Raw genomic sequence first — 20,561 nt, 5'->3', positions numbered from 1 at the left:
TGGTGGATAAGTGCTTAATGGAGACGCGAATCGTTTCAAATGATTTAGTTCGATTTAGTGAACTAGTTCAACCGGTTCACTTAGAAGATCCGGTTAAAAAGATTCAATCACGTTTGCGATACAGAAATAAATCCATTACTGAGCACAAACGTGTTAAAGTAATAGTTTTAAGTCTCTGTATTTAATGCTGTCACTGTGCTGCTGCCATGTCCACTCATTGTTATTGTCATGGGAGCAACAGAGGATGACTGGAGGAGAGTCGGCTCGATTTGGCCATGTGGCAGCAGGAGACTCTGAGGTGCAAAAGGGTCAAACTGAACTGTGTTTTGAACTGAACCTAAATTGGCACACTCAGAACCATAATATTAATATCAAATAAAAAAAGGGGTAAACTATGTGCCCTTTAAGGTTAATCGCCTAACAAAACTCACTCCCGGTGCCAGATAGAGTCTTTTAAACTCACCAGTGAAAGGGTTAATAACAGAAGTAATGCAGCAGTGGTATAATTACTTGCACTTGCAAGACTAAAAACTAGTTTTTATTTACTCGCCTTTTTGGCATCATTCATTTTTCTATCTGTAATTATGTACAGCTACACTGCAAAAAAAAAAAAGATTTTCTTGCCTAGTAATTAAGTCTCATAAATCAAGACTAGACAAAAAATGGCATGAGAAAATGAAGGGATGCTTAAAACTTCTGTTTGAGATTATATCTTATTAAGATTATTTTTCTTACCTAACAATCACTTAATTTTGAGATGTTTTTTTTTTTTCCAGTAAACAAGACAGATTAATCAATTATTAAAATGATAGTTAGTTGCAGCCCTAATTTTTAATGGTAGATTTCTGTCAACCACAGCTTACAGTTTTTTTAATATTTTTTTTTCCCGAAAATTTTACTGTTATTACTACCATAATATCGATAAAATTTATTTATTCATTCATTTTCGTTTCGGCTTAGTTTCTCCATCAATGCACTCAAATGCAAAAACCTACTTTTTTCTAAATTTCTGCTAAATTGAATCTAAAATAAACTAGCCTTTCTTTCAGCCTAAATTCTAACTTTAGAAGGCACTTTGAGGCTTTTCCATTTGAACTTCATTCATTCATTTATTTTCTTTTCGGCTTAGTTCCTTGATTAATCTAGGTTTGCCACAGCAAAATAAACTGCCAACTTATCCAGCACATGTTTTACGCAGCGGACGCCCATCCAGCTGCAACCAATCACTTGGAAACATCCATACACACCCATTCACACACATACACAATGGACAATTTAGCTTGCCCAAATTCACCTATACCGAATATCTTTGGACTTGGGGGGAAAACCGGAGCACCAGGTGGAAACCCACACAAACACAGGGAGAACATGCAAACTCCACACAGAAAAGCCAACTGACCCAGCTGAGGCTCGAACCAGCAACGTTTTTGCTGTGAGGCAATTGTGCTACTCATTGTGCCACTGTGCTGCCAACTCAACAACCTTTATCTTGTATTTTTATGGTAAATGTATGGCAACCACAGTTGCCTATTTATTAACACAAATTTAATGGAATTTTTACAGCACGATTCTGCCTAAATCTAGGCACTGGAATATCTAGTCAGATAAATCAACCATGATGCCTATACTGTGATGGTTCGGGACAAATACATGTACCTTTACACCCCTGCTTAATTCAGTTTAAAATGGTATATACTACTTAAGACTTACTGTATAGACTTACTAAAAAATACAGCTTGTTTAACTTTAGCTATTTTCTAAGCAAATTTGCTAGTTTTTTTTTTTTTTTTCCAATAAATATTTTTTGGTAGTTTTCACTTTTATTTGACAGGACAATGGAGAGTGTAGGCAGTCATGTGTGGCTGAGCAGAGAGAGGGGAAGGCTTGCCAGAAGACCTCGAAAAATCGAACTTGAGTGGCCGTTAGCACCGTAGTGCTATATGTTGATGCACTTGACCACTAGGATATGGCGTGGACAAAAATCAGTAAGTTTTAATGCAAAACAATACGACATGAACTTTAGATGGAGAGCAAATTTTATGATTTAACAAATCTTCTAAAGATCAAAAAACTTAATGTGAATTAACACATACATAAAATAAGATTATAAACACAAAGAAACTGTCATTTCCAACTGACTTCAACCAGCTGTTTTCCTTCAAGACTATTTACTGTGCATTTTGTGTACTGTTGCATACTGTGTATTTACTGATACGCATATTATTATATTTTTAAAAGCATTGTTTTTTATTTTCAAGTTGAAGCTGAGGAATATGGGCTCCTAAGCCTCAAAACAGACTAGCTGTGCAGATTTCTGAAACAGTCTAACTCTGCAGCTATTTTCTTTGCACTCACTTCTCTTTTCAAAGGCACACTGCATTTTGTCAGCAAATACTGTGCTTAAGACAGGCCCTCCATTGTCTGACAGCTGACAAACCTGAAGTGCTCCACCACATGCTTGCACAAGTCATATTTAATAAGAGTACTATATATATATATATATATATATATATATATATATATATATATATATATATATATATATATATATATATACATTTAAAGGCTTAACTAGGTTAATTAGGTTTAACAAGTTATTGTATAACAATGGTTTGGTCTGTAGACTATCGAAATATATATATATATATATATATATATATATATATATATATATATATATATATATATATATATATATATATATATATATATATATATATATATATATACACAACTTAAAAGGGCTAATAAGTTTTACCTTAAAATGGCTTTAAAAAAATGCTTTTATTCAAACCAAATAAAACAAAGAAGTACTTTTCCAGAAGAAAAAATATCAGACATACTGTGAAAATTTCCTTGCTTTGTTAAACATAATTTGGGAATTTTATTATTTTTTTTAAAGAATTGGGGGCTAATAATTCTGGCTTCAAATGTATATATATTATATAAATATAAATTACAATTGTATAATTATATTGGCTATATTCACTGAGAAATGGACATAAAAAATTTATTTTCAAAAGGCACTGTACACATTTCTGCCGAGCACTTTATGTGTGTGTACAGTATATATGTGTGTATACTGTATACACACACAAACACAAAGATGTTGTCAAAGTTCTGCAAATCAAATATCAGATAAAGGAAACAAAGTCAAACAAACAAACAACAACAACAAAAATAACATGACACTCCTTTCACACCCTTTTAGATGCACACACGCTGGCTGTCTAAAGCGATTACAAGCAGAGGCCGCCTGGGTGTTAAGTTAACCCAGGTGCTTGATTTCCCTCTCACTATGAATAATTGATACGCACATCTGTATAGAGGCAGGGTGTCACAGTATACTGCATCAGCTTTAGTCATGCTGCAGGTGCTTATGTGCATTTAGGATGTTTTAAGCAGATTGGACACATTCCTATAAATCCGATTACAAGTGGTCAGGGGAGCTGCGTCTGCAATGCGTATTATTAGCGCATATAAACAGAAGTGCATCCAGTTTAACTACTAGTTAAAGAATGAACAGATAGACCATGAAGGGGTAGTTCACCTAAATATGAGTGCTGTTATAATTTATTTACCCTCCACTTGTCCTTTTTTTGAACAAAATGTATTATAAATATTAGAAAAAATGTTTGTAACTAGTAGCCATTGACTTCAATAATATATTTTTTATAGAGTGTGCTCACAATTTGGTCCCGTATGCATGGCCATGATGGAGATACTCGGATGTAAACAACAGCATTTGATCGGATGGTAATCTACTACTAAATATGTTGTGCTGCATTATTATGCAGTCTAAACCACAGAAAAACATGTGAAAGCTGTTAACTCATAGAAAGAATGACTTAATGTGTCAAAATAGTTTGAGTTTATTTAGGATATGCATTTTCACATTCTGATTCCAATGCTTAAATACTAAATTGTTAAAATGAGTATAATTAAATTAAGCATTCTTAAGAATAAAAAATTATGTGTTCTTTGGAAGTTCTCACCCGGATCAGAGCTAGTTTTTTTGCTCCCAAATACAGCGTTACATGCAATAAACTCACGCTTAGTCAGGTAAATTAAAGGTCTCATTGCCTAGGATGTCAATCAAATTAATCAAGCTCTAGCCAAGAAAAAAATTTAGGATTTTAGATGACTGGTGAGTAATTATATCATACATGGTTAATTATATTCAAGTCAATGAAATAATAGCTTTAATAAATAAAATATCTTCCTAAGAATGTGAGTGATTCTATTCAATGCCAGAGACTGCTCTATGGACTGCTCAATACTTTTCAAACTGTATCGTTTAGACCCGGATCATTTTTTATTATATTGAATGTCATTTACTTGTGGATATCTGATGACTAGTGTGCTTCCGCTGAGCCAACTGTGGTAGCTTGGCAATAGAGCCGCGACTTCAACACACAGAATCTGTCGGCACAGTTCAGGACGGTTGTCTAACTTTGCAAAGAATTCAGGGCTGAGAACGATTTGTAATCGTGCTGCGCTGTTCCAGGCTCAGTGGAGAAACAATCGCAACCGTACTTAGGTGTTCTTACAACGGTTTGGCACGATAGTGGAAAAGCGGCCAGGGGATAAGTGCCACATAAGGTCGAGTAATTAATAACAGGACTTTCATTTATACAGTATGTGCGCTTACCTTTATAAGGGAGTAAAAGAAAATCCTGTAGTAACAGCAGTAGTAAATGTTAATCTTGACCTCCATATTGAGCACAAGGCACATGCAAGAAGTCTGGCACTACTTTAGTCTCTATTACTATTGCATGAGGTATCCATTCCCCAGTTTATATGCAGGATGACACAAGTGCATTTGGCAACTGGCCTGGACTCAGATGATGCAAATTGAACCAAAAGCATGCAACAAAGATAATTCCACAAAACAGAAAGGAAAAAGCCAAGAGGTGAAAGATTTAGTACTTCCTCAACATATCAGAAATCTCTTATGAGGTCAAAACACACACACACACACACACACACACACACACACACACACACACACACACACACACACACACACACACACACACACACACACACACACACACACACACACACACACACACACACACACACACACACACACACACAATATCAATACTAATAATAATGTATATATAATTGATGACAAAGATTAATAAAACGACCATATGTTCCAAATATATGGTCTCTACCTGTTAATTTGTAATAATAGAGAACAACTTCATTGTGTGCAATTCAACACCACTGTGATATAAGCAGCATAAGTGATATATGACGCAAGTCGAAGTAAAAAAAATAGTGTGCACAGACCACCACAATGAAGGCCCTCGTTCACCGTGACAGCCGTATTGATTTGGCCTTCTCTCTCCTCTCTCATAAAGCTATCTCTCTCAGACCACTTAATCCTAATGGCTGGCTTTATTCGCCTTTTCTCCCTCCTCAACACCAAGCTCAAGCAATTTCACACAATATTAGAGACGATACAGCCCAGGATATTGATAATGGTGGGGAAATATTCTGACTCAATGCAATCTTCACTGGATGAAACGCATTTTGATCAATGGATATTTCATTACCATATAAAAACAGTGATTTTCTTCTTCTTTCACATTTTATTAGGAGTTTTTCTTTTTTTACTGACACTCTGATTATTGAATTCCTTACTAATGCTTAGTCTCTCAGTTTCTGATTTAAAACAACCTGTCGAATGCTTTGCATATAGTTCAGGCATGTCTAATATCAAGGGTGTACTTTCTTGGAGGGCGACTATCCTTCAAAGTTTACCTCCAATCAAACAGACCTTTCTGTAGTTTTCAAAAAATCTTGACTAAAGGATTATATTTCTAAAGCATTTTAGATTACTGATTAGGGCTGTGAGATTATTCATAATCGAATCACAATCGTGACTTGAAACGTTTCGATTAGCCAATCGCAAGAGGCCGCAATATGACATATACATGTATTATTTAATTTCCCCTGCCTAGAACAAATGGCATGACTGCTGTCAAAAATGCATGACAGCTGTCTGTGATAGTCTTACTAGCCAATTGAGTGAGCACACTTTCATTCTGCCCAATCAGAATTGCGCAACTGAACTATCCGGAACACCCACAATAAAAAACAAACAAGAAAAAAAGCGCGGACGAGTGGGATGATGGCGTTCGGTGCTTCAGAAGTATTAATAGGTTAATTAATATCAAAGAAAAACAGGACATTAGTAATATGGGAATAGTTTGGTTTCAAAGTCATTGAACAAAACCAGGGCATTTTAAGAGCAGTCGTAGAATTGTTGTCACAGCACGAGAAAATACAACAACCAACAACTAAAAAAAAAAGCACCACAGCCGGCTATACGAGTAGTGTCTTGCTAAAAAGTCGACTAAAAGTACTGCCAGTGACACTCAATCTAGTAGCAAGCAACAGCAAACTACAATTTAAGAGTTGTTTCAGCCATGTTAGTTTGCTGAGTGTTCTGTATTTTTATTAATATTTTCTTGTTTGTTATGCAAAGCTACACTATCTCCTTAATTTGATTTCAACTTATTTGCAGAAAGGTATAATGTCATTTTATTTGTGTTTACTGTTAGCTCTAGATTAAAAATGACCATTTTATTTATGAATACTTTAAAATAAATTAGAAAAAATGTTTATGTAAGTGTGTCCGGTCCTCACTTTACTCCGCGTTGTGTTGTGTTCAGACGAAAGGAACCAGGCTCATGGGAGTAAACTGCTTTTTATTCTGCATGAATAAAATAAACAAATGACATCAAGCTGAGTCTGTGGCCTTCCTTAAGACTTTACCAACCTCTCCTCGATCGTGTTTGCCGCAAATTGAAATAAATAAGTGTTTAACATACACCAAAAAATAAATAAATAAATAAATAAACATTATACATAAATTCAAAAACATAACAGAAGCATGAGTAATCACATCCCTGCATGAAAAAAATAAACAAAAGACATATACCTGAGTCTGTGGCCTTCCTTAAGACTTTACCAACCTATCAGTGAAAGGGATAATATTCACCACAAAGCTTGCACGCTCATGCTTATGAACTTCACGAAAAATAAATGATTTATATAATTTACACAACCTCTCATACATGTTTAAATAACAGTGAAATCAGAAAGAAATTACATGTATTATTGTGGTAAACAACAGCGAGAACTTAAAGGGGCCACCTACTATTTTCCGCAATACACCAATACATTAAAAACAAAACAACTATGAAATCATTTACTCTGAAATATAAGATATTTAAAGAACAACTTTGAAATATGAAATTAAATATAAATAATTGAATTAACAAAAAAAAAAAAAATATATATATATATATATATATATATATATATATATATATATATATATATATATATATCAAATATCAGTATCAAATATATAAATATCAGTTCCTTTTTTAACTAACACTCACTGAACTTTAGCAGTAAGAAGCTACAATACAGATTATTGAGCTAAAGCTTGACTACAAAATTAAAATGAATATAAAATCGAAATCACAATACATAAAATAATAATAATAACAATTAGAAATAAATAAGTAGCAATTACATATTTTCCCCAAATCGCACAGCACTATTACTGATAGATATGAAGTTCACAGTTCAGTGACCCTAAAGGACTATAGTTGCTCATTAAGGCAGTGGCTCATTGCATGAACAAAAGTGTGCTCACATTTGTACTTTTGCTCAGCAAAATTTTACAAACAAAACCTAGTTAGTTCAATAGAAATCTAGAAGTTTAGAAATCAGAAATTTCAGATTTTTCTTATGTTGATCACAAATGTACCAATAAATGTATGTTATACAATGACAAAGACAAATTAAGTTGCAATTAGTACAGTACTACAAATTAAAACTATTGGTTAGGGTTAAATTTATCCTGCCCCCAATGTGGTTGCCACATTGACGAAGCCAACAGATTGTGAGTAAGTCTGATGATTGAGCCTTAAGGCTGGTTTGTACTTTTGTGTCAAGTGACGCTGTGACCCACGACAGCTCCCTTGCACATTCTGTATGTACCACCCTTGCATTTATCCTTCTGTGCAATTTTTTATTTGTGTTTCTCTGTAACACTTCCAAAACGATAATTGGATAATTGGATTTATGTTGCTCTATGTCGAGTTTCTTCGTGGTTGTTTTGTTTTTTTGAACTCTGAAGTAGCTAAAACTCACTCATTTAGATTGCGGACGTGCAACAACTTTTATCATAAAGTAAACACAAACCAAAATTTTCCATCTGGAGCTCCTTCACGGGACTTGACACTTGTATGCAATCACTCTATCGGGTTAGCAGCTCTCAGCACCGCCCAGTGCTACCAAGTCAACCAATCACAGAGCGTGCGATATGCGTTGTTGCGACACGTAGTTACATTTTTGAGAAGTGCGTGTCAGCGTCAGCCACGGCGAAGCTTACGTGACTTCGCGAAGGTTGCACTGGACCATACGCATGCGCTTAACGCAGAAATATAAATCAGCCTATAAACACTGTAAGCTGATCAGCTAATGACTACATCTTTAGAATAGATCCTAACCACATTCCTGGAGTACCATAAGTCCAATCCTACATACCGCACTTTAAAGGCCCTGGAATACTTAAAACAAAGTTCTATGTTTTACAGTATAGTCCTTTTTTCCAAACACTCCAACACCCTTGTGCTGCAGTCGCCATTGTTGTAAATGAGTCACACTTTGTTTACACGTACCCCCGTGATTGAGAGAGAACTTTCATAAACATCTGAAGACAGCCTTCAATGAGAGAAGCGCCACCACAAAGTGTTACTTTTTTTCTATTTGCTGCAAACAGAAACCAAATGGTGCCACCAGTGTGTGCACACTCATGAAAAGATATGGCACAACAAGGTGGGCTTCTTGTCTGATGTGTGAACTCCAGCATATTCAAGTGGCTAGTGTTGTTGTTTTACATGTCACTCTCCTGTGTGACTGTAGGGAATGAGGAAAGAATTTTCGGTTTATCGGCTTTATCGGACTGAAGATAGGTATTGGCCGATAATCACATTTTATAACTCAAACGGTACTTGCTGATCTGGCCGATCTCATGAACCAATCATAAGTGTGTTTGTTTACAACCCGGGTTAAACATCCACAGCACTACAACATGTGAGCATTGTTTCCAAATTGCATTGTCAGTAAAATGATCTGTTTTATCCATTTCTTTTTTTTTTTTTGTAAAGCTGCTTCTGACCATAACATGTATCATTCTTAATTTATTCTCTTAGGCAAGGTGAGATCTCATATATCGAGGAGAATATGCTTTTGCAATGGCAAACTTATATAAAGCTTGAAGCATCAGAATCGGTACTTGGTATTGGTTGAACACAATGACAAGGAATCGGTATTTGGTATCGGCAGCAAAAATCCTGATTGGAGCATCCCTAGTGTTTAGGAGTCAAAATCAACTCTGCCAAAAGTTTGCTTTGGTTAGCCATTTTGAACTGCTCAAAAAAACTTTGTTTTGGCCAGATGATTACTATGTAATTTGCTATCGCTCTTTGGCTTTGTTTGAGCATACAGGAGCCTTTAAACCTCCACAATGAAAAAGCAACAGATCAAGCAAAACAGTATAACATGATAATGTTCCATGTTGACTCTGTTTTTGTGGTGATACAGGCACTATATAAAACGATGTCAGTAAAGTCTGCCATACCATAAAGTGTATCACTGTGCTCTTTTGCAAAGCCTTCATTGATAAAAGCTCACACAGTGAACTAATAAACAATTAATACAGCACTATCCAATAATATTGTGGATACAACAGAGAAAATCGAAGGTTGAGAAAGATAACTAGGACAGGATTATAGTTGTATAATTATATTTTATAATTCAAGTCTAAGGGCCCTATCATACACCCGGCACAAAAAGCTGCAAGACGTGCATGGTAGGATTTGTTGCTAATTTTAGACAAGAACAACTCTAATTTTCATGTTTTGCACCACATTGTTTAAATAGCAAATCCATTTGTGCCACTTTGTGGACTCATGGGTGTTCTGGTCAAGAAAGGAGGTGTGTTAAGGCGCATTACTATTTTTAGGAACTTAAATAGACTGCGCCATTGACCATTATTATTAAGCTGGTGAAATGTTATTATTATTAGAAGTATTATTCTATCATTGTATGCATAATTATATATTTTTTTTTTAATAAAAACAAGTTTAAATTTGTCTATCTGTTGAGTTTTAAAGACATATGCATCACCAAATGGAACATAAGAATAGGACTTTTGTTTGGATATAACTAATCAGAGATGCATGAAGTACTAGAGACCCAGACTTAAGTGAAAGTACAAGTGCTCTATCAAAAAAGTGATTTGAGTAGAAGTTGAAGGGCTCTTTAAGCACCATACTGAGGTGGAAGTACTAAAGTATTCAACATTTTTTGTACTTAAGTATTACAAGTAGTTTGTTTCGAAATTTACTACTCAAATACTGAAAGTAAAAGTACAAGTATTGTGTAATGTTGTTATCAAAGAAAGCAGTCAAAAGACATCATATTGTTTTGTTTATTTTAAATATCTTTGTTTAGGGCACGTGATTAAGCAAACTAAAAAGAAACATGGTTTACAATTTATATGAACTAGGAGAAGCACTGATCTGACAGATTATAGCAGCTTTAACACATACCTTTCAAAGTTGTGTGTCACAAAAACACTCCGTAATCCACTCAAAATGCTATCGAAACCCATTTTTGGAACGCAAATTACCATTTGTAAATGCTGTAAACGGAAGTTCTAAACATTCTCCCGGAAGACACTGGTCGCTATGGCGCTCTCCATGCAGCAGCCAAGAAAAATGTCTATAATTGTAATGAGTAGGGGTGTGAATCTAAACTGGTCTCACGGATCGGTTCTGTTAAAATTATTATGCCCTCGATTCGGTTCAATTTAATGACTCGGTGCACTGACGATGCTTTCCATACATAATTACATTTTTTCTTTACAACACAAGATTTTATTTAAATTAAACTCTATAAATATATAATCGGTCACATGTCTAAAGTGGCAGAGAGAGGTAAAGATGGAGTCTTACAGCATTTCTCCGTAGTAGTGAAATAGCGTCTCGTGTGCTGTGTCGCCCTAATTGTCAATGAAAGACTGTAAAGCAAACTCACAAGCAGTTGAATTGTGCACAATTATCTACCTTTTAAGTAGTTAGAGCGTTATTTACTCACCCTCGCCTAGTATTCCACTGTGACATCGAGCATAGGAGATAAATAATGTCAGTATGTAATAACCGGTTATGATCTATTACTAAATGATATCCATAATTTTGACACCCCTAGTAAAAAGTATTGATGCAGCACAAAAAAATCTATCGGACTAAAAGTATTAAACTCATTGAAAATATGTACTGAAGCAAAAGTGGAAGTAGGAGAAAAAACAATACTCCAGTAGAGTACAGATACAGCCTTTAAATACTTAAGTACAGTAGTAAAGTAGTTCTAATTTGTTACTATACATATTTAACTAATATCATTTTTTGACCACACTTATGAACAATTATTGTTCATTTATTCATTGGCTGAAAATTAGAACTGAATTTAGAAATAGTTTTGAAGTAAATCTTTGTGCTTAACAATCGAAATTAAATATGTAGGCTAATGGATGTCCTTAGTGGAGTGCGAATAACAATGTAATCTTATCCACGAAATTAAAAGAATAAAGAGAAATTAAAGAGGCCAAATGGAGGAGGTTAATTATCATTATTGTGCAGATAGTTTGTTGAACTGTTTCTCGCTAGTGAAGCACTCAGTTTTTCCTCTTTCAAAGTCCGCCATGTAAATAGCAAAGGTGCGACGCAACTGCTTCTAAAAGGAGATGTGAGATGAGACTCTGATTGGTTTTATACACGTTATGCTCAAAACACACTCATAACTAGGGCCAGACAGAATCTGCAGACATTTTTTGCTATTTCTGCTCAGAATTTTGTTGAAAATCTGAGGATTTATGCGGAATGGTTTTGGGAGTATCATAACTAAAACCTTAACATATGAACTAAAAAGTAATACCTTTTTTAACATGTATTTAATGTTTACAATACAAATCCAATTAGATCCACTTTATTTGGTAAACAAAGCAAGTCTTATATATTCTAGATCTACTAAAAACAGAAAATATTACTTACAAACTGTTTTGTAAATAAATTATATGTATATTATTATTAGTCAATAATTATACTGAAACAAATTAAAAAACTGAATAAATATAAGTGTACACACATATACACAAGTAAATAAACAGAATCAATGATGGGCTAAAAATCTGTGGTAATCTGCGAAATTCTGCGTGCGCAGATTTAGTGTGGGCCAACTCATTCAGAGAATAAGCACAACCCTGTTAAGGCTGATTTATACTTCTGCGCATATGTATGCTCCGGCACAGCCAGCGTGTGGTCACATAGCCCTCACCGTCGGCATCGGTGATACACACCTCTCAAAAAAATTAACTACCTGTCGCAATGACGCATAGTGCAAGCTCTGTGATTGGACAGCTTGGTGGTGCTGACAAGCGTACACGTGACAGAGAGCCGACCAAACACGTTAGAGTGAATGCTAACAAGTGTCGACTTTCATGAGCTCCAGATTGAAAGTTTTGTTTTGTGTTTACCTTATGATTAAAGTTGATGCAGGTCCGCTGGTTCCTGCTTCAAAATGAGCGAGTTTGAGTGACTTCTACATAAAGGTAGCATTCAGAAAAAACAAAACACCAGCAAAGAAACTCGACACAGAGGAACAAAAAACCTCACTGCCAGCAATCGTTTCAGAAGTGTCATCGCAGAGCAACACAAGCAGCACGCAGGAATACAAATAGACGACAATGCATAAGGCATGCGATAAGGGTCACGCCAATCACTCGACGCAGATGAAAAAAACAGGTTTTAGACTATGCATCATGGCGCAGAGCATACTTTTCCATCCTTAAAATCGCAAAAGTGGATTTGGACATGTCCTAAAAGGTTTTGCAGTATGCACTTTAGACTTTGCACCTAGATCGTTAAATTGAGCCCTAGAACTCTTATCCACTGAAAACCTTAAACTTATTTTAATAAATGAGCATAAGATCAGCAACTTTAGGGGAAAAAAAATAATAATATTGTGTGACTTCTGTAATGTTCAACCAATAAAAAAGCAAAATACTGTATTCTATAGATGTTTATCATAAAAGCAAGGGCGCAAACAGTATCAAAAGCTTGATGCATGCTCTCTCAGATACTGTCACTATGAAATAACATTCATTCGTGCACAGCTCCAGTTCGTGATGAAATTATAAATAAGAGATAGCATAGGCGTAAATGCATCTCACAATGGCTCCCCTAACTGTCAGCAAAGACTGGTACTTTATCTGTAGGTAAGAGTTGCTGATGCTGGATATCTTTCTTTCTGTCACTCTAACTGATAGTTTGTGGCTGAAGAGATACTTTAACAACATCATGAACTGTGGGTGATGGATAGGCCAGTTGTTTTGTACTGACATAGTATGAGAGGCACCACATACAAGACAACCATATGAAGAACTGACGATCGCAGTACAGGTCTCTGAAACTGCACAGTAGAGGAAGTAATTAGAACAATTCTAAATGTATCCTCATTATAAAGACACAGCAAAGGAATTCAGTAGAGTATACAGCTAAACAGCTCTAACATTGAGAACTTGCATAGTCAGCAACTCGCTGTTTCTTTTTTTCCAACACTGTTCTCTCCACCCACCTTGGTTCATAATTCACACAGTGCATATACAAAAGAACCATTATGCTGAGAGCCAAACAAAAATGACTTACTCCTTAAAACAAAAACTAACACTCATACATCAGCGTCCACTTCAAACTATTGAAATGATAAATCAAATATGCACCGCAGTTGTATTATAATAAAAATTATTCATTGTGCTTTTAATCACGTATCCAAGGTGCCAAGTTTTTTTTCGCCCCTCGACTGTCATTGGAACAATTTTACATTACAAAAATGAACAGAAACAATTTGGGTCTTAAAAAAGTAGCATAAAAGGTTTCTTGTTTAAATATTCATAGAAAGGATGATGGCTGAGGAAAACAGAAGAAATGTAGATAAGGGTTGGGCCGATAAACAATATTATATTGAATTGTGATAAAATTTATGTCAATAAAAATAGTTGCGTTTCCATCCACCTATTTTTATGCGCATCTTGGATAAACATAAAAAAAAAAACGGTTGATGGAAATGCCAAGATCCGCATTAATTTTGAAAATGCACATAAAAACATATGCGCATAACTTTAAAACTTTTTATCCAATAAGAAAAGATGCACATAAACTTTGATGGAAACACTTTTACCAAACAAATTCCAGTTTGCGCATTAAAGAAAGTTATATGATTTTTTTATAAGACATCAAGGGATGATAAAAATGTGTGCAAATGGACAAACCAGCAGGCTGAGCACACTGTAAAACATCTGAAATGTTGTTTTGGTCATTCTAAAACACCTTAACCATCTCAGTGTTAGTGTCATTATATTATTAATGACCTCCAGAATCAAGTGCTGTTGAAATTTGGCGCCAGATAATCAGGAAGTAATGATTTTGTCCGCTTTGACTCGTTGGATGGAAATGCTGCTCTATTTGCACATTTTTTATGCAATATTTCAGTTTTGAGCATAAAGTTAATTCGCATTTTTGGAAGAAAACATAGCTTATGATAAGCTCTGAACTTTTTTTTACTCTATATTGGACTAAGGGCCAATCACATAGCAGAAATGTGCAACAATGGAAATGTAAAAGTGTGTTGGTATTAGAGATGTATAGAATTTGTAGCCGCCGAAAATGTATCCTCTGAAAATATGTTATGATATTTAATAGACCCTCTAATTTTTGTGGCTTCAGTCATTGTTGGGGTACTCTTTCAAATCTGGAAACATTAACAACTTATATTGAAATGTATTTTATTATTGTTCAATGGAAAATGGAAATTATGGAAAATAATTATCGAGATTTAATTTTTGCCATATCGCCTAATGGAGATTATATGTTGCAAATGTCATAATATGACAATCTGTTCATGAGAACAATTACACTCGAATACACTCGATCGAATATGACGTTTGTACATGTAGACAGGAAAAAAAAAAAATCACATGGATTAACTCAAATCAGATTCAGGCCTTGTTCATATGTGAAAATTTATCCAATATGAATCGGATCTGTGCCCTCGTACCTGCAGTGTAAGCAAATAGACCAGATTTTCACCTGTCAGTGGAAGTCGCGCATCAATTAAAACCATATCGTATGAGGACAACTCTAATGCTGTGTTCACCCCAGACGCATCAAGTACTTATAAATTACACTATTCACTCGTAAATAGACCCATGGAAGATGATGGAAGCTTTCCCTGGTGCTTCAGACTGAGCCGAGCCCAATTTGATGACCTGTTGTCAGTGTTGGCAGGAGTATTCGTCCCCGGGACACCAACAACAGGCACTACGTCATAATCATGCCCCCAAAAGAGCAAGCTCCTGATTGGTTTACGCAGAGCAGATGCCCGCTGAATTTTAGATTTTTGAACTCGGGCAATGTTGCGAGATTGGGCGGTTTCCTGCTCAATTGGGCAGTTTTAAATTTATTTTTGCAGGTAAAAAAAATGACATAGGCGGTTAGTGTAAAATTGGGCAGTTTTGCAATGGCGTGCCTGTCCGACCAGTCTTCACTTATAAACCTATTACAATCCCCCGAAAAGCTTATAAACTCGTTATAATCCCCCAAACAGGGTGTCATAGCCCCATTCCCCACATATAAATGCTTACAACAGTTGTGATCTCCCAACGAGAGCCCCACCACCCCTAAGGTGGGTGCATGACTCTCTTGTGCTGGATGGCTTTTGCAAATATTAATAGTAACAGCCTCAAAGAGAACACTCATGTGGTGGTGGATGTAGGCTAATCAAATGACACTTTCTGAAGGACAGGCGTTTTAGTGGAAGTGCACCCAATTTATTCCCCATTGAAGCTTGACAATATGTAATCTAAACAAACAAAAAAAATCCAACAGGAAACACAATATTGCCTAAAATGAGAAAGATTAGTATCGAACACATCATGATTTGTCCTGGTAAATATATTTCTAAGCTGTTACATAAAAATTGACCCAGATTTTTGTAAAAACACAAACAAATAAAACTAAACAAAAAGATTTCAGTAAAAAAATGTCTTGTGCAATAACAATAGAATGCCACAAGAAGGTTCGGTGCTGAACTACTGAAATTTATTTAATACTCTGTATAAAAGACTTTTTTGATAATGACAACCTCAAAAATACTCTTGTATGGAGAATGGATTGCATTGCAGTGTTTTCCCCCCAGAATTCATTCATTTATTCATTTTCCTTCGGCTTAGTTCCATTATTCATCAGTGGTCATCACAGCAGAATGAATCGCCAAATTATCCAGCATGCTTTACACAGCAGATGCCCTTCCAGCTGCAACCCAGTACTGGGAAACATCTATACACACTTGTTCACACTCATACACTAAGGCTAATTTAGTTTGTTCAATTCATGTCTTTGGACTGTAGGGGAAACTGAAGCACCCAGAAGAAACCCAATCTAACACAGGGAGAACATGCAAACTCCACACAGAAACGCCAACTGACGCAGCTGGGGCTCAAACCAGCAACCTTCTTGCTGTAAGATGACGGTGCAAACCACTGAGCCACTGTATTGCCCCTTCACAGACTTCAACAGAGTCTACAAATCTTGAGTTTAGTTTAGTTCTTATTTTCTATTGAATTCAGGAAAGGAGCTCGTCTGGGTCATTCTAGCAGCTTTATTTTCTTTTCTGAAAGCTGTGTTTGGGATCATTGTCTTGCTGAAATGTCTACCCTGGTTTCATCTTCAGGGGCAGGGTTGCTTTCTAACTACTGAGCAATTTCAGCTGCTGTCTGGGTTTTCCATGCCCTTTTAAACCTTACTTTCTTCATGTATTCAATACTTTCCCCGTGCCATTTAAATTTGATACACATAACTTACTTTTTAAACTAATTAGTTTTGCTTTCCTTTATATGTGTAGTTTACTCCAGTTGTTACAGACATTTGGTTAAAAAATTTCAAGTCGACAGCACCTTTAGAATAATGTTTTCTGAGAATGATTGTGCGCTCAATACTTATTTCACCTGCTGTATCTTTAGAATAATGATTTGCGTTCCTGCTCCTTTAAAAGTCTTTTGAATAGTTTAGATCTATTACAAATTTTTAAAATGAATAGCAAGCAAACTTTCTTGATTAGATCAGTTTAGGGTAAGATATTAACTCTGTAGGACAATGACCATACGTTGAGATAGACCATCTGTTGAGATAGAACCAAGGTCAACAACAACATTCACCTTTAAGTCTCGAGCTACCTCCAAGTAATTATCATAAACCAAAACGGGCTGCCAATTTAGTTTATTCAGTTCACGTCTTTGGACTGTGGTGGGAACTGAAGCACCCAGTCTAACACAGGGAGATCATGCAAACTACCCACATCATCTGACTAAGCCGGAGCTTAAACCAGTGATCTTCTTGCTGTGAGGCGACAGTGCTAACAACTGAGCTACTGTGTTGCTCCTCCACAGACTTTAACAGAGTCTACAAATCTTGACAGTTCTTTGGGTGATTCTTATTTTCTATTGAATTCAGGAAAGGAGCTTGTCTGGGTCACTCTAGCAGCTCTTTTCTTTTCTGAAAGCTGGATCGTTGTCTTGCTGAAATGTCAACCTTGGTTTCATCCTCATGAACTGAGACAGGGTTGCTTTCTAACTACTGAGGGATTTCAGCTGCTGTCTGGGACTTCCATGCCCTTTTAAACCTTCCTTCCCTCATGTGTTCAATAATTTCCCCCTGTGTCATTTTATTTAATACACATAACTTACTTTTTAAACTAAAACTTTTTTTGTAAAATTACTCCAGTTTACCGACATCTGATGAAAATTGCAAGTCGACAGCGTCTTTATGGTACATTTCCACTGAGTGGTACGGTACGAGCCACCTTTATCAAACTTGCATTTCAACTGCCAAACGGGGTACTAATGGTGGGCGGGGTGTACAACAGAAAGTTTCAGTCAACGTCATTCTCGCTCAAAAAAATGTCAAAGTAAAGCTGTTTGGGTCGCACACATATCATATGAGAAGCACTTTCTACAAAACAGATGCTTCATACAGATAAACACTTCTGTAGAATTGTTCATTACTAACCTTTCTATGATCACAATTTGATTATAACTGCAGATCAATAGGCTGCAAGCAATGTCTGCAATTATATAAAACAAATAAACAACTGCAACATATATAAACACATACAGACCCTTACAGTCTCCGATATGTTACCATAACAGAAAAACTACACACAGCATATAGCCCCACAGTCAGTGCAAACATCTTATCTGTATCTTTAATCTTCACCAGCACATGTAACGTCTTGTTAGAAAGTAATTATGTCATTCATAATAGTTAAAAGTTGAGGATAATAGTTAAACGTGGCAGTTTTCATCTTATTTTAGGTTACTGAAGGAATCATTTGCACCTATGCTTTTTCGCACATCACACTCACGTTTGTCCATTTCAGATGAGGGTCAGATGTCAGAAGATGATCAAATGTCACAAGCGCACACATTATTATCATCAGCTCAAGAAGTTTGTTATTTTAAATATAGACGCGCACGCAGACCTGTCTGGTGAAATTAAAACCGCTTGTGCATTAGACAGCCTTGTAAATAACAACGGGGTAGAATCTGCTCTTCTTATTGGCTTTGTGGCTGTTCATCAAGACGGCAACAAGGTTTGTTTGAGCTCAGGTCGACCATGACTTGTTATTATATGTATAAATCAATATGGTGTAATGTCTCGCTCTGTATTTAAAAATGCTGCTTCCTTTGTTTGGTAGTGGCATATCTCAGTAAACTAACAGCGTTCAGTTGTGCGTCTTGCTTTACCTCTTGGTCCACGTTTGTTGTGCTAGGTACCCAAAAAGTGGTACAGTACGGTTTGCTTTTAGATAGACAGAAGAAACAGCCATAAAAGCATACTGAACTGTAGCGTACCACTCAGTGGAAATGAGTCATAAGAAATGTTTTCTGACAAAATGATGCACTCAATACTAATTTTACCTTCTGTATCTATAGAACAATGGTTACTGATCCTGCTCCTGGAAGAGCCTTATAAATAGATTAGATCTAATGCTGCACGATTAATCAAAAAAAGATTGCAATCTCGATTCGACCCTACTCACAATCTTAAATCAGCTTTCCTACGATTCAGCCAATTATCTTTTCAAGGTGAGGAGAGAAGCGTAAAGGCGGACGCACAAGTCTTCTCATTGTTTTACATATGCTGCTAGGCAACATGGACACATTTAAATGGCATTAAAAGTGACACATACTGTATTTATAAGGTGTAATTCACCATAAAATATTATTTCTGTCTTTATGTAATGATGTATTTGCGGCTGCGAAATCGCACGTGCGCTGACGCACTGTTTGTTTACCTCAGAGAGGACATGAATAACAGCTAATTAAGTTGTAAATAAAGTTGAGTTTGTTATACAGTGCGATTGTTTGAGAGCTGCACGGGAAGTATGATTTGCAGGTGTTTTTTTTTTTTTCTCACAGCAGACATGACATAAACGTACGAGGCAATGAAAGTGCAACAGGCTGCACATCATTTAAACGATCACATTTTAGAGATAGAATTATGACAATCACTTGATAAGTTTAATCTTTCATATTAAAAACAAACTGCTGAGCATAAAAAACAAATGTTTACTGTGTCAGTATATCTATAGCCTATATCATGTTGAATATACTGCAGGAGGGAATCTGATAATGACAAATGTCTCATTTTACCTGTGAAATTTTCATTCTAATAATGCTGTCAATGACAGATCACAAGCATGTCTCTGACATAATAATTCAACTTTAGAACTATGAATAGTTGTATTCTGTTGTCATCACTTTACTGTGAATTAACAAACAGGACATATTTAGTCTGTTCAAATCTATCATTCCATGTTTATACAAAATGTAGCATTTAATCAACAGTATAAGTACACATAAGCCTTATATTGTTATTGTTGTTTTATGTTTGAGAAATAACACTAACAATAGCCTACTCATATTAACCTTTATTTTACATCTACAGAATCATGAGCAAATAGTGATCTTGATTTTAAGCAAAAAAATTGTGATTTTCATTTTAGCTAGAATCATGCAGCCCTAATTAGATCTATCACAAATTTTGGAAATGAATAGTAAGCATACTTCCATGAATAGCTGGTTTATTTTTGTTTAAGGCTGGATATAAACTCTACAGGACTGTGATTGTACACAAGCAGGATTTGACACTGCTGAGATAGAACCAACAGCAACACTCACCTTTAAGTCTCGAGCGACCTCCAAGTGATTATCATAGACCAGAACGTTGGCTGTCAAGTTCATCTTGTCTTTAGCAAGAGTGCATTCACCTTCCAATTCATCAGGTGGAACTGCAACTTGCAACAAGGGAAGCTGACACCTGGTCCCGTCCCACACCTGATTATATTGT

General features: G+C 35.8%; 1 protein-coding gene across 40 annotated transcripts in view; it reads right to left on the bottom strand.

Annotated features, from left to right (window-relative positions):
• pot1 (protection of telomeres 1 homolog) overlaps positions 1-20,561 on the bottom strand; it is an 86,251-nt gene that overhangs the window by 27,865 nt on the left and 37,825 nt on the right. For 36 of the 40 annotated variants that reach the window (XR_012399919.1, XR_012399916.1, XR_012399917.1 and 33 more), the window contains 1 exon segment: positions 20,393-20,548. The exons of the other annotated variants lie outside the window; for them this stretch is intronic. Coding sequence is in view for 31 of the 36 variants with exons in the window: in XM_073942181.1 (XP_073798282.1) it covers positions 20,393-20,548 (156 nt within the window). In the remaining 5 variants the exon portion in view is untranslated. 40 annotated transcript variants of the gene reach the window in all.

This window comes from Danio rerio, chromosome 25, assembly GCF_049306965.1.
Source record: "Danio rerio strain Tuebingen ecotype United States chromosome 25, GRCz12tu, whole genome shotgun sequence".
In the NCBI taxonomy this organism is placed as follows: domain Eukaryota; kingdom Metazoa; phylum Chordata; class Actinopteri; order Cypriniformes; family Danionidae; genus Danio; species Danio rerio.
Note: the sequence above shows the minus strand (reverse complement) of the source record. Positions and strands in the feature narration are given on the sequence as shown.